The sequence below is a fragment of the Vigna unguiculata genome, chromosome 1, assembly GCF_004118075.2.
Source record: "Vigna unguiculata cultivar IT97K-499-35 chromosome 1, ASM411807v1, whole genome shotgun sequence".
NCBI classification, from domain to species: domain Eukaryota; kingdom Viridiplantae; phylum Streptophyta; class Magnoliopsida; order Fabales; family Fabaceae; genus Vigna; species Vigna unguiculata.
This window is the reverse complement of record NC_040279.1, coordinates 32,418,339-32,432,215: the sequence shown is the minus strand read 5'-3', so window position 1 is coordinate 32,432,215 and position 13,877 is coordinate 32,418,339. Positions and strand designations below refer to the sequence as shown.

Genomic DNA, 13,877 nt, shown 5'->3' with positions numbered 1-13,877 from the left:
GGATGAGACAGAAGAAGACGTGAAAATCATAGACTTATTGTGTTGTTAACTTTGTAAGATCATGTTACTGGTAAAATATAATTTTAAAACTCAATTTAATAGTTATTAGAAACTGTTCTAATTTGTATTTTTAACATGTTTAAAGATAAATTAACTTGAATAACGCAATTAGAAAGGTAATTAATGACTAAGTCGATTATGAATAAAGAGATTTGAAAAGTGAGTAATTTGAATGGTGTAATGATTAAGATTATTTTAGATGGTAAAGTAAATAGTAATTAATGTAACCCACAAACCCGAGTCTAGGGCATTGAAAAAGTATGTGGCGGACCCAGTGGAAGCAAATTCAACCCTTTTGATCACTGTAATGAGAACACCACACACACCTCCTTTTCTCTCTCGTCTCTTCTGAACTTTATAATCCTCAAACGCGGTGATCCTTTCCAGTCTCGAAATTCATTCTAGGGTTCCGCAAACGAAGAAAAGGGCAAAATTAATCGATGGAGCGGTTGAAGCTGGCGCAACTGGGGGAGAGGCTGAAGACGGGTGGGGCCCAGATGGGGCGAATGGTGAGCGGCAAGGTGAAGGAGATGCTGCAGGCCCCCACGCCGGAGTCCAAGATGGTCGACGAGGCCACGCTGGAAACCATGGAGGATCCTAATTGGGGCATCAATCTCAGGATATGTGCCATGATCAACTCCGACCAATTTAACGGCTCCGAGGTTGTTAAGGCCATCAAGAGGAAGATCAACCACAAGAACCCTCTGGTTCAGACTCTTAGCCTCGACCTCTTGGAAGCCTGCGCCATGAACTGCGACAAGGTCTTCTCCGAAATCGCTTCCGAGAAGCTTCTAGATGACCTCGTTCGCTTGATTGATAACCCGCAGGCCCACCACAGCACTCGACGTCGGGCCTTCCAGTTGATTCGGGCCTGGGGCGACTCCGAGGATCTTGCTTATCTTCCCGTCTTTCGTCAAACTTATATGGTCAGTTCCTTTTTCTTTTTTTCGACCGTTAAATAAATCATCGCTTTCGTTCCTGAAAAAAACATTCTTATTTATCTTAGTTATGCTTTGACGTTACACGACTAATCTTTAAGAATTTGAAATTCTACTGTATAATATTCATGTATTGAAGAATCTCTCTTTCGAGTTAGTTTCTGAAAGCCACTCAAATATATCGACATGGAGACTGAATTATGCTTTTCTTGGTTTTTATGAGTAAGTTGCACCGATGTCTTGAACTTTCTTGAGATTGTATATAGTTCTGTTTTTAATCACTTACAACAATCTTCCTTGTAAGATACGCGATATATATGGTTTTTAAACAATTAAGATTAGTCGGTGTAATAGCAAGAAATAAAAAAGAACATTGGCCAAAGTTTGCAAAATTTAAGGGGGAGCGTGGGTGTGATTTCTTTACTTTTATTGTTTTTTCGTTGGCACGTGTTTCGATTGGGCAAAAACGGCTATAACGGGATGTCTTGTTTGTTTCATTTGATACTCTTGTCTTTCCGCTCTCTATTATGTTTTGTCTTTTTCATTATTTGTTCTTGGTACTTGATTTTTATTGCTGTATGTAGCCTCTAGACATTGCTTGGAAAAGTGTATGATGCTAAAAAAATACCCAAGTGAAAGTGGGAATTTTGTCTTTAACGGACTACTGATTTTGATACGCGAAACTGTATTGGGTATCATGTTTTCACTTTCATGTTTTCACTTATTTTCTACGCTTTTAATCAAACGTTTTCTATTTTACAATTTTTCTGTGATAGACTCTTCCGTTTCCTTCACTCTCACATTAATTTGAATTCTACATCCTCTCTGGTTGATGGCAGAGATTGAAAGAAGGGAGGGATGATCCACTTGACATGGCGGGAGGAAATTCACCATCTATTCCGTATGCCTCAGAGTCATATGCACATCAATATCCTGTAGATCCCCCTGAAAGATACCCAATTCCTGAAGCTGAACTAGCTATCGATGATCCAGCGGCTTTCTCTTCTAATTACCAACACATATCTGTTGAGGAGAAGAAAGAGCATCTAGTGGTTGCTCGGAATAGTCTCGAATTGCTTTCTAGCATATTGAATTCTGAGGCTGAGCCAAAACCTTTGAAGGTAAACACACGTTTTGATAATAAATAAAAGGCAACATTACCAAAATAATGAATTGGTATTTGTATATTTTTATCAAAATGCTATTCATTTAGTGATAGATAATTGCCTGCAGGAAGATTTAACTGTGAGCTTGTTGGGCAAGTGCAAGCAATCACTCTCTATCATCAAGGGGATTGTGGAAAGCACTACAGATGATGAAGCAACGCTTTTTGAGGCTTTATATCTCAATGATGAGCTTCAGCAGGTAGTTTCTAACTATGAGAAGTTAGAAGCTGCTCAAATGTCTGGGACACAAGAGCCTCAAAATGCTGAACCCGCCAAGCATGATGCGGAAGCTGTTCAAAATCCCAATGAGGTACCTGTAAGGTTTGAAATTGATGATTCCGAAGAATCTGAAGCTGATCAGAATCTGGATCGAAAGGTGCCCCAAAAATCGAACACTCTTAAAGTCAATGCAACTGAGGTCGAGGGGAATGGTCTTGCTGAAACTGAAATAGTTAAGGACACAACGGAAAAGAATGGTGAATCTAGCTTCAAGCGAAATACCGAATGAGGAAAAGCATTATTAGCGTGAATCTTCTAGCATTTCATTGTTGTCTTTGTTCATATCTTGTAATAAGCTGTAGTCCTTCCATTTGTGAGGGTGATTTACGTTGCCCAGATATGTAATTGGCAGGAGTTTCATCCCGAGGATTGTGATATTTAATCCTTGTGAGATCAGGCTAGTTCATAAGGTTAATGTAGTTGCACGTTTTTATTCGCTTCATATTAGTTAATGGTGTATCTGTGTGTCTTCATTTAATTCGACACTTTGATTTCATAGAAACAATACTGTAATCGGGCACATTTCGAAACAGATGCATTTTTCTTTTGGACTTCTAGCAGAAAATATTTGTCTTTCAGGATCAGACTAAAACAAAAAATATCACTATTGCTTCTTTTTGTTTTTGGAAGATTCACAAAAATAGTTATTAGTTGTTTGGGAGTTGAAACTTTGAAATTATTAAGCAGAATGTATTCATTTGGGTTTTGTCACGTGCAAGTTATAAAGAATTAGCACTACATATGATGAAGTGTCCCTACAAGTAAAAAAGTGCAAAATTATTATTAGCAGTGAGTGAATCCTATTTACACACTCAAAAAAATTTCCTTTCTTTCTGGTAATATCCACGTTGTAAACCATATCTATCACTGCATTCTCTTTTTTCCTTGTTCTCTTTTGCTCCTTTTCTTTTCTTTATAGAATTAAAATAGTTGTGCTTTTTGTTTTACTATTTTACATTTTGTGGCTCTCTCATCTAAAAAGTGGTATATCGGTGCATGCATGAAATAGATATAATAATGGACTATAATTAGTCGTATTGAGAATAAAAAAGGTTTAAACTAGAATCCATACGTTTTTATTGATTTTGTAATAAGTTTATACCCATTTTAAAATGAAAGTTTATATTCAGTGCGAGAGATTTTTCTGAAATTGTATTGGACAGCTGATGATTTTTATTTTAAAATTAGATAATGATATTTTAACATATGATTATTACATTACATTATTTAGATAATGATATTCTATCACTTGCCGCAATCACACGAAAAGAATAAGGTGGTGTTCAGGCAATAGGTTTTCAATGTCTTTCTCAGTGCTACATTTGATGGGACGCAATTGATTTGAATAAAATTGAAATTTTGGCTCTTAAGTGGTTCATTGTGTTTCTGTCAAACAATTCAATGTGTTATGGCACACAGCATCGGTTGATGACAACAACGTCAATCAGCAGAATCAAAGTTAATTCAAGCGGTGCTGCATTCTCGTGATTGATTTATTTGCCGCCGATTCAAACTTATTTTTGAACATAAAGCGTAAAGCGTTTGATTAATAAATAATAATGACAATTATACAACAAACCTCTTCGATTTTGAAATTAGTTTTTGTTTTTATTAAAAATTAGTATATCAAGCACTGCCAAGCATAAGTGTAGCTGGGTCACAATCTGCCATTAATATTGTCGTAAATATAAAAGGTAAGAAGATTCAAATTTATTGGAAGAATAAGAATGGTCAATAGGGTCAGTTCGTGCAGATCTATCTGTGCAATTCAAAATGCCTTCACGTGTTCCTCGAGAACAGAGTCCACAGTGTGACAGTGTAACGTTCCAACAAACATCAACCATATCCGCAACAAATCTCACACTCCTCCTCACAATTTATCAGCAGCAGATGAGAGCTGAAAAACAGTAGAAGACAAGAATGGCTTCACTCTGCACCACACTTCTCTTTTGTCTTCTCCTAATCCTATCTTTAGCGGCAGCCGCAGAGTCGCATCGTACTCCCGGCTTCCTCTACACTCGCACCAGAGGAAGATGCACCGCGCAGTAAGAAACCCCGTTCCGTTCTGTTAACAATGTCATCAAATCAAAAAACGCGATAACGGTGTACTGATTTCTTGTCAGGTTCTGGAGCGGGAGGAGGGAGGCGTGGCCGAGGATGGTTCCGGAGACGTCGACGGTGTCGAACGTGTTCGGGTCTCGGGTCTACGAACACTACAGATCGGATCTGACATTGATAGAAGCCGCGGCGAGGAACGACGAGGAGAGTAACGCCTTCGGAGGGTTGGTGAAGGAGGGAACCGCGGCGTTGCTTAACTCGTATGCGAGAGAGGGTTTTCCTTACAAACCCTGGCAGGTTAAGACTTTGGTCATAAAAGCGTTGGTGTCCCAAGCTGCAGCTGCATCTCAAGCCAATAACTTCTTGTTGGCTAACCAGGCTTGCTCCTAAAACCTAATCTATTCCTAACTCACTTTATCATATATTAAAATTTCCTTACAAACACTCACCATGATTGATTATCCATGTTTAGCTTAGTTGTGTTATTATTGGGTAAGGTCCACTCGCTTTACCCTTTTTGTTATTGGTCTTCTCATGCGATTTTATCGGAATCACTACTCTGTGACGTGATTTTGGAATGTTAGAAGGGTATTTGTTTGTTGATAAGAAGGAATCGTTGCAATGGAGGGAATTAGTACTCATTATGTATTGCGTCTCTCTAATTATCTTTGTTATTATCAGTCACCATGCCTGGTGCTTTCTGAATTTGTAAGTTCTGGGCTGAGGAAAGTTTATTCCGACGTCACACATAAGTTTTTTTTTTATTCCGTAGCTATTCTATTTATAATATTTACTTGTATAGTGCTGTTTTTTCATAGCTCAGAATTCGGTTTACTGGTTGAAATTTGATATCAGCAGAACTAGTTGGTACTAGAGCGGTGATTTTTTATTTTTTTCATTAGTGTACTGTTCCACTTTTTATTTTAATTACACGGATAGCATACTGGAATTGGGATAATGCAACATAATTACACACATAGCATAGTGTAATTTTCATTTTCAGGTCTAAACTCTCCTTTCAAAACCCACAATTTTAAACATGGGTCCAACTCCAACCATCGTTGACAACTCATTGGGTGAGTATGAAACAATTGAGATAACTGGGAAGGTCATGGTGGTGGCTATTATAATATTCATTGTGATTGTGTTTGTTCTTGTGCATCATCTTTATGCGAAATGCTTCTGGAGGAACATGGGGGAGAGAACGTCTCGGGCAAGACCCGATCATCTATGGGACACCAAAATTCGAACACCAAAATTTTAATTTTTTAATTGAATAATTATGGAGGTAAGAATTCAAGTCGCGGATATTGAATTCTGATCCATTTTTAAAATTGTGTTTTCCAAATAAATGTTATGTGTGAAAAATAAAAATAAAAATGGAAAATGTGTGCTAGCACTAGGGATGGCAAGGGGCGGGTACGGGTATCATGATCCCATCCCCATCCCCATGATTAAAATTCATCCCCATCCCCAAACCCAACGGGTATACAACTTTTGACCCATCCCCATCCCCACCGGGTAACGGGTATTTTCTTATACCCATATCCATACCCATTTTTTTATTGTTCCATATATCAATTAAATATTTTTTATAAAAAAAATTTAAAAATCACACCAACAGAATCATGATACTATCAAAATATTCAATATTAAAATAACATACTCTTTTTTATTTTCATGATGTCAAATATTAAGAAAAATATTATAATAGTATAAATCTCAAATTAAAGTATCAAATAACAACTAAATAAAATTCAAATAATTATATAAAAGCTAAAAAATTACACATTACTAAAATTTTATAATAACCAAAATATTTATTAATTTTACAAATGATCAATGGTTTTATTTACATTCGATCCACCTACACATAGAAAAAAAATGAAAAATTAGATATGATATAATAATTGAAATTGAAAATTTTAATTACTAGAATATAATGTACCTTCTTCATCAGATTCATTTTCACTCATGACAATATCTTTTCCTTTTAATTTTTTAACACCTACAAACACCAAATGTAGAATATTAGATGAGAATTCACAAAAAATACTAACAAAAAATATTAATAAATTTGAGTAACTTACCTAGATGATTTGAGTTCCATATCCAACTTCTTGTACACATCAAAATCTCTATAGTAATATGATGAAGTCGACTACGGTGAGAAGTTAATATCTGACCACCAGTACTAAAAGCAGATTCAGAAGCTACAGTTGTTATTGGAATAGCTAAAACATCCCTTGCAATTGCTTGAAGGGTTGGAAACTTTAACCCATTTGTTTTCCACCATGATAGGATATCAAATTCTTGTATAACCGGCAAATTATCTTCTTCCAAGTAATAATCCAACTCTGTTTTCATAACTGTAGTTCTAGATTTTTTCTTTTTTGCCATAAACTCTAAAAATTCATTCGCATCATTATCAACATCCTTTCCCAACTCCAATGATGTAGCTCTATAAGAAGAAGTTTCATTCTTTTTTGATTGATATTCCAAAACCAAATCATAGCACATTTGACGAATCCTACTAAGTTTCAGATCAAAATCATTACCATACAATTTATAAAAATAATATTCTAACATGTCCATCTTGTACCTTGGATCTAAAACTGAAGCAATTGCCAATATGTTATATAACAAAAAACAAAGAGAATGAGAAATATGTTATATATATATATATATATATATATATTATATTATATTATATTATATATTATATTACTATGTATATATATATATTATATGTGTGGATATCTTATGTTTATATATATATATAATTATTTATATATATTATATTATATTATATATTATATTATTATTACTATGTATATATATTATATGTGTGGATATCTTATGTTTATATATATATATATATATATATATATATATATATATATATATATATTTATAGATATATATTTATTTTAAGTATATATTATATTATATTATATAATAATATAAATATAATAATATATATTATTATTATGTATATATATTATATGTATATGCATAGATATTTTATGCTTTTATATATATATATATATATATATATATATATATATATATATATTTCTTTTAAATTTTTATAAATTTGTAATGTTATAAATTTGTTTATAAAAGATCTCATTAGTTAAATGATTAATTTGTTTTATACGTATATATTATATATATTATATTATATTATTATGTATATATATTATATGTATATTATATTATATTATATTACATGTATATGTGTAAATATATATATATATATATATATATATATATATAAGTATATTTTATTTATATGTATATATACTATATTATATTATATTATATTATATTATATTTTATGTGTAAATATATTATTTATTTATATATATTTTTTAGATTATTTAATAAATTATAAATAGTTTAGTAATTTAAGCGGGGACGGGTATTTGGGCGGGTATATATATATCCCCATCCTCATCCCCATCCCCAGTTGAAAATTTCGGGTATTATCTATATCCATACCCATACCCAGTCAAAGCGGGGATTCCCCGTCAAAACGGGGACGGGTTCGGGTGATACCCACGGGCACAGATTTATTTGCCATCTCTAGCTAGCACAAAGAAAATTTCTTGTATCCATATTGGACCTGAAGAAGTCAAACTCTTGTCAATTTTTCTTGTTTTGTAAATGAAATAGGAAGGAAAAAAAATATGAAGTTAAAAAGAGTATAAAATAATTAATTAAATATTTAATTATTGGGATGATATCTATTTTGTTATAGTTGTATTAATTTGGTAGCTTCTCAAATGTATTATAATTTTTTACATAATGCTTCAATTCAATTAGGTCTATTTTATTTGAGGATGACTAACGTCGTCAACTTAATTAAAAGACTTAAAAGATTATACTAATTTAAACCTGTTAACATTTGAAATATATTTTTAAAGATTTAAATGAATTGCTAAATATAGTTAATATTAAGAATTTGAGGACATATTTTCTAAATGTAATAAAGTTATTAACTTGATAATTAAATGTTGTAATTTAAGCAGTTATTAACATCTATTGATTTAATTTATACAATAAATTAAAAGTTATAATTAATTATTGAACTAAATATTAAGAAATTTATTCAATTAAGGAATTTATTTAAAACAATTGTAATTTTAAAGGTTAATTTAAAGTTTGTATAAGGAGAAAAGATGAAACATAACTCTCATCAAATTAATATAATAAATAAAGAATAAATTAAGCATACAAGGAGAAGGATCAACATGAATAAATTTGTGCTATATTTAACAGCAGATGAAACGAAATAAATATAGTCATAAATTATTTGTATAAACTCTTCACTATTATTTGTATAACTATGTCACTATTCTTTTTAATCATGTTTTTTTTTTATCTCCAATACTTGAATAAAGTTTGTTGCTTAATAGTAACTCTGACCCCAATGATCTGTTCATACAAGCTCAAATCCTTTCTACAACGACATTAACATTCTGTATATGTCATGGTGTGGACTTGAAAATATGCTACACAGCCATAAAATCTCAGTTTCAATAAACAAATAATGTAAATCCATTGACAAAAATGTGAAGTAAAAAAGGAGAAGATTCTAGTTTTATGCTGAATTAATGTGAATGTAATGTCAGCTTAATAATTAAGCAAGCTAGTTGTATGGTAGTGCAGCTTTATGCTATTCTTATTGTCAAAAATATTCAGCGCGTAATAACTAAGCCACCATGCACAGCATAGCCACCTTTCATGATAACAGTAATATACCATTCCGAAACATGACACTGAAGAAGCAGAGGAATCTAACTCTTGTTACATCTATCTTATAAAGGAACAAACTTTCAATCTGAACTTAATTGAGTTTTCTCTTATCTGAAGCATTGCTCTCTCCTCTTCTGTCATGAAATCCTGCATAAGCCTAAAGCTGAGGTTGAGGCTTCCACCTGCCAGAAAGGCATGGAAGAGCTTCACTTCTACAATTGGTAAACTGAGTAAGTCCAAATCCAAATCCATGAAGAAACCTAGAAAGCCTTCAAAACCTATCACCAAACTTGCTACCTCCAAGGCCCCTCCAAAGTTCATCGTTGGCAAGCGTTTTTTTCGCCACAAAAGGTTAGTGACAGTGAGAAATTTGATCTTGGGGTTCCACAAGAAGCCTGCACCTGTGTACATTGATAAGCTCTTTAAGGAGCCTTCATGTGAGTTGGTGGGGCAGTTGAAGTTGAAGCCACCCACAGCACAGAAACCACGAACTAAAAGGGTCTCTGGGGAAGAAGGAACAAGAAAGAGTGGTGGTAGATCTTGTGGCTCAGATGGTATGTGGGAGTCACTGGCGTTGGCGTCACCTCAGATGCAGGGAATAGATGAACGAGCAGAGGAGTTCATCACTAGATTCAGACAAGAGATGGCGGCGCAAGAGATGATAGCAAGAAATTTGTAGCACATGTTCAGGATCTTAGTGAAGAAATTCTGGAATGTACATGTGAATAGAATTCTTCAAGGATCCAAAAGAAAGAGTTTTATTCGATGTTTATGTTTGTTAAGGCTTTTTGTTTGACATCCAAAGTTGCGATGATGCATATTGGAGATTAGTAGTTATTGAGTTTTTTTGTGTTTTGATATATTTTCATCTCTTTAGTTGTTAATACATTCAAACTCATCCATGAAAGAAGAAGCTTTTGACATAACAATTACAAGAACACAGAACATGGTAAAACTGAAAAACAAAAAATGGGATTAAAGAAGGAATGAAGATTAACACACACCTTAATTGAAAGACCAAGAATAAGAGTAAAGAGGAATTTTCCACTGAAAAAGTTATTCAAGATAATAACTAGTGATAAAAATTTTCATATTCTCAAGGCATTCGAAATTCTCAACTGATGTAAGAAAATTCATATCTCATTTCTTTCTAAAATCATCTTGTTAAAGAGCATCAAAACTCGATAAGCAACATATGTAGATGTATGATCAATGGTGTTTAACTTGATAATTAAAAGTCGACAAAGTTATTGACACAAAAATACAACCAAATTCCATAGAGGAGACAATTGTTGGGTAAACTTAAATGTGAGTAGTTGAAAATTGCTATATTAATTATCTAGGAGATTGTAAAAGGTTAAGAGTAGTATTGATTAAGCATGCAATAGAGTTCATTAATTGTGAATTAGAGAGTGATTATATTTAATGAATGTAGTTGAAGGATCATGTCCAAAGACTTACAAAAGGATCATATAGTGCTTGATTGAAAAACACAACAAATCTGAATATAGAGAGTATTTATCCAAAAATCTTGTTTGTCAACATCGATAAGACACAAAGAATAACACTAACAAATATCAAACATTAAAGCATAACAGTAGTATGGTTATCGTAATTTTTTCTTTTATGAAAGTTTTTCATCTTTGTTAACTATTCTTTGTCCTTTTATTTTCTGTTAGTGTGCTTTCATGTTCGTAATTATTTAGAATAAATTTACTTTTATCGCTACCCAGACAGAATTAAAATTTACTTTTGTTGTAGGTCTCGACAAGATAATCCAAACATATTGGGGCTGTGTTCTGTAATTCACAAAGGAAATTTATGAAAAGTAGAAGGCTTTCAATAGAAATTTTAAAGGTGTAAACAGTAATCTCCTTTCAAGATTGCTGTAATTTGGGCTGTTTTGGACAACTTTTTAGTTCCTAGTTTGTTTCGGCATTGCAACGTTGAAGAAGAGAAAAACATTGTTGTCGGACATATTGAACAAAAAATAAAAGATCGTGCATTACCCCTTTTTTGACTTTTTGTTATTTTAACAAGTTATAATAGACAAAAGTGATTTTAATGTTACTCACAGTCTTAATCGGTAAAAAAGTGACACACTACAAACATAAGGGCATTTGATCGATATTTGACATATTTTATTCTTTTATTATGTAAAACAGCATTACATTTTTTCCCTTTGCATACGATAAGCCTACAATCTATGTTTTTTTATTAGATAGATCGATAACTCCAAATCTTTGGTGAGATATGATCACGACCTATTCTAATTAAAGAAAGATGGTGGGCGCGTGTGATTAATGGAACTAATTATAAAAAAAGTGAAAATGTTAAATACAAAATATACACAACAATTTTCTGAAACCATATATGTAAAAAAAAATTATATAACAATTTGTTCCCTTTTAAGAGGAAGAAAAATATAGAGAAATGGTAATAAATCGTATTGTGCAATGTGTCGTATTATTTGTAATAAGTTTTGTGATCTTATAAAAATAAGTTTGTTGATTTTTACTTTAATTATTTAAAAAAAAAAACTGTAATGAATTAACTCTACACGTTTAATAAAAATAAACTCTTCTTCAATATGTATAACTCCTCATTAAAGGTACAAGTGATCTAAATCTCCATAAGGATGATACAAAAATGTTATTTGCTACAAATGTTAAAAGCTTAATAACAATCATCAATGTATACACAGTTTATTACTAGTTTCTTTCTAGTAACCTACGAATTAACGAGGACAGACATCAATTAATTCAAGTCCAAACAAGAGAACAAAACAAAGAAATGTATGTTTTCCATGGAAGGATTTGGTAGTAATTAATATATAGCTAACATCATAATTCAAGTAACTGGTTGAATTCCTCAGCTCTGGCGTAAACGTTACACCAAAAGTCCATGCCATCGCTCATACTCGACGAACTACCATCTATAAGCACCCCTACTTCTTCGCTAGACAATGGTTCAAACCGACCATAATCAATGCTCGGATATCCACTTGTCTCACCGGAACTATAGTCAGATAACAAAACCTCCGACCAGAAATCCTCGTCCAGTGCAAGATCGTTCTCCGGCGTGTCAATATCATTAACATGCAAGGACATGTCACAATTATTATTATTATTATTGCTGCTATTGTTGTCACTATTTGTGAGGGAAGACATGTCGCTAGAACATTGGGGAGGAGAAAGTGGCATATCCTCTGTGCTATTATCTTCTTTGGTCGATGCATGAACGTGAACGTGAACGTTATTCACGGGTTCTTGTTGTTGTTCTAGTTTGGGTTCTTGGTAATTGGTTTCGGAAGCGTCCCCATCCAACTTTGGTTGTTTTTTGCTTCGTTTTTGCTCTTGGCTTTGTCGGTAATTTTGTGGCAACCTCTTCTTCAAGTGGGTGTGCCACATGTTTTTTATCTCGTTGTCTGTTCTACCAGGTAATCTCGCTGCTATAGCCGACCATCTACAATTGTTATCAAAATATTCATTAAATAAAGGAAACAGAAATAGGGTTCTTCATATACAGTGGTAATAATAATGTTATGTGATGTGTGTTTAAATAATGTGTTGTTTTTTATACAAAAATTAAGCACGTGAAAAGGTTGCAGAAAAAGAGAGAATCTTTGCAGGCCGACATATATCCAACAGGGCATGATTTTGCTTGCCTTGAAAACTAAGAAAAAAATCAAAGTGCAAATGGGCCCAAACCATTATCTATTTGAAAAAAACAACAGTGACAAAACTGTTCCTTTGGAAAACAATAATAAAAAAAACAAAACGAGGCTGGCGAGAAAGAGTTTTATATGCGTTTGTATACTTCCAAGACTTGAAGAAGTTTATGGAGTCACATGCATCTGCAATATCCATCCATCAGTTTCAGGTTACAGAATAGAAAACGACCAGACATAAAGAAAAAAAAATGAAGTATTCGGGAATCGTTTGTGGAGGTTTTTCAACGGATTTTGTTCTTGGTTTTCGATAAAAAGAATCTTCTTTCAACCATATAAAGTGAATTAAACTAGGTTATTGGAAATTATAATGTGAGATATAGGTAGAAAAAAATTATAACATCAGTAGTTTACCTGTTTCCCAACATTTCATGCAAAGTGATTATAGCATCCTCTTCTTCTCGGGTGAAGTTACCTCGTTTGATGTCTGGTCTCAGATAATTTATCCACCGGAGTCTACAACTCTTTCCACACCTTAACAGCCCTATTCATCAAGAACAGAGAAAGAGAAACTCTGTTGAATTGAATTCTTGTTCAAATAGTTATTATTATAGCTAAGGCATTTGAAGAAGAATTAGGTTAACTTGTAATCTTAGAATTGACACATACCAGCTAGTTTGGGCAGAGCACGCCAATTAGAATGGCCATAAATGTTGATGTAATTGATGAGAATTTGATCTTCTTCATGAGTCCATGGCCCTCTCTTCAACCCCATTTTCTCGCAGCATGGAGCTCTCCCCATTTTGATCACCACTATGCTTCAAAACTCAAACAATTGTTCAAAGCTTCAACTGCGAACTCTTGTTTTTATACTTCCACACACCAAATTAAAGTGGAGACAAATCTCACTCCAGTTATATGCGCTTTAATATATACGCATAATAG

At 33.1% G+C, this 13,877-nt stretch overlaps 4 protein-coding genes across 4 annotated transcripts; 3 read left to right on the top strand and 1 right to left on the bottom strand.

The window, feature by feature from the left end:
• Window positions 1–328: 328 nt before the first annotated feature.
• On the top strand, window positions 329–2,926 carry LOC114186894 (TOM1-like protein 2). The gene is made up of 3 exons (XM_028074968.1): window positions 329–986; window positions 1,838–2,119; window positions 2,232–2,926. Exons 1-3 carry the CDS (start codon window positions 501–503, stop codon window positions 2,670–2,672), a joined length of 1,209 nt encoding a protein of 402 aa, XP_027930769.1. The 5' UTR covers window positions 329–500; the 3' UTR covers window positions 2,673–2,926.
• Window positions 2,927–4,100: 1,174 nt separating this feature from the next.
• On the top strand, window positions 4,101–5,397 carry LOC114194687. The gene is made up of 2 exons (XM_028085057.1): window positions 4,101–4,488; window positions 4,567–5,397. Exons 1-2 carry the CDS (start codon window positions 4,364–4,366, stop codon window positions 4,889–4,891), a joined length of 450 nt encoding a protein of 149 aa, XP_027940858.1. The 5' UTR covers window positions 4,101–4,363; the 3' UTR covers window positions 4,892–5,397.
• Window positions 5,398–9,243: 3,846 nt separating this feature from the next.
• On the top strand, window positions 9,244–10,122 carry LOC114180383. The gene has a single exon (XM_028066694.1). It carries the CDS (start codon window positions 9,402–9,404, stop codon window positions 9,939–9,941), a length of 540 nt encoding a protein of 179 aa, XP_027922495.1. The 5' UTR covers window positions 9,244–9,401; the 3' UTR covers window positions 9,942–10,122.
• A 1,724-nt stretch (window positions 10,123–11,846) lies between these two features.
• LOC114179762 (transcription factor MYB13-like) lies at window positions 11,847–13,877 on the bottom strand. Its single transcript, XM_028066213.1, has 3 exons — window positions 13,602–13,877; window positions 13,347–13,476; window positions 11,847–12,727 (listed from the first exon to the last, which is right to left on the bottom strand). Exons 1-3 carry the CDS (start codon window positions 13,732–13,734, stop codon window positions 12,106–12,108), a joined length of 885 nt encoding a protein of 294 aa, XP_027922014.1. The 5' UTR covers window positions 13,735–13,877; the 3' UTR covers window positions 11,847–12,105.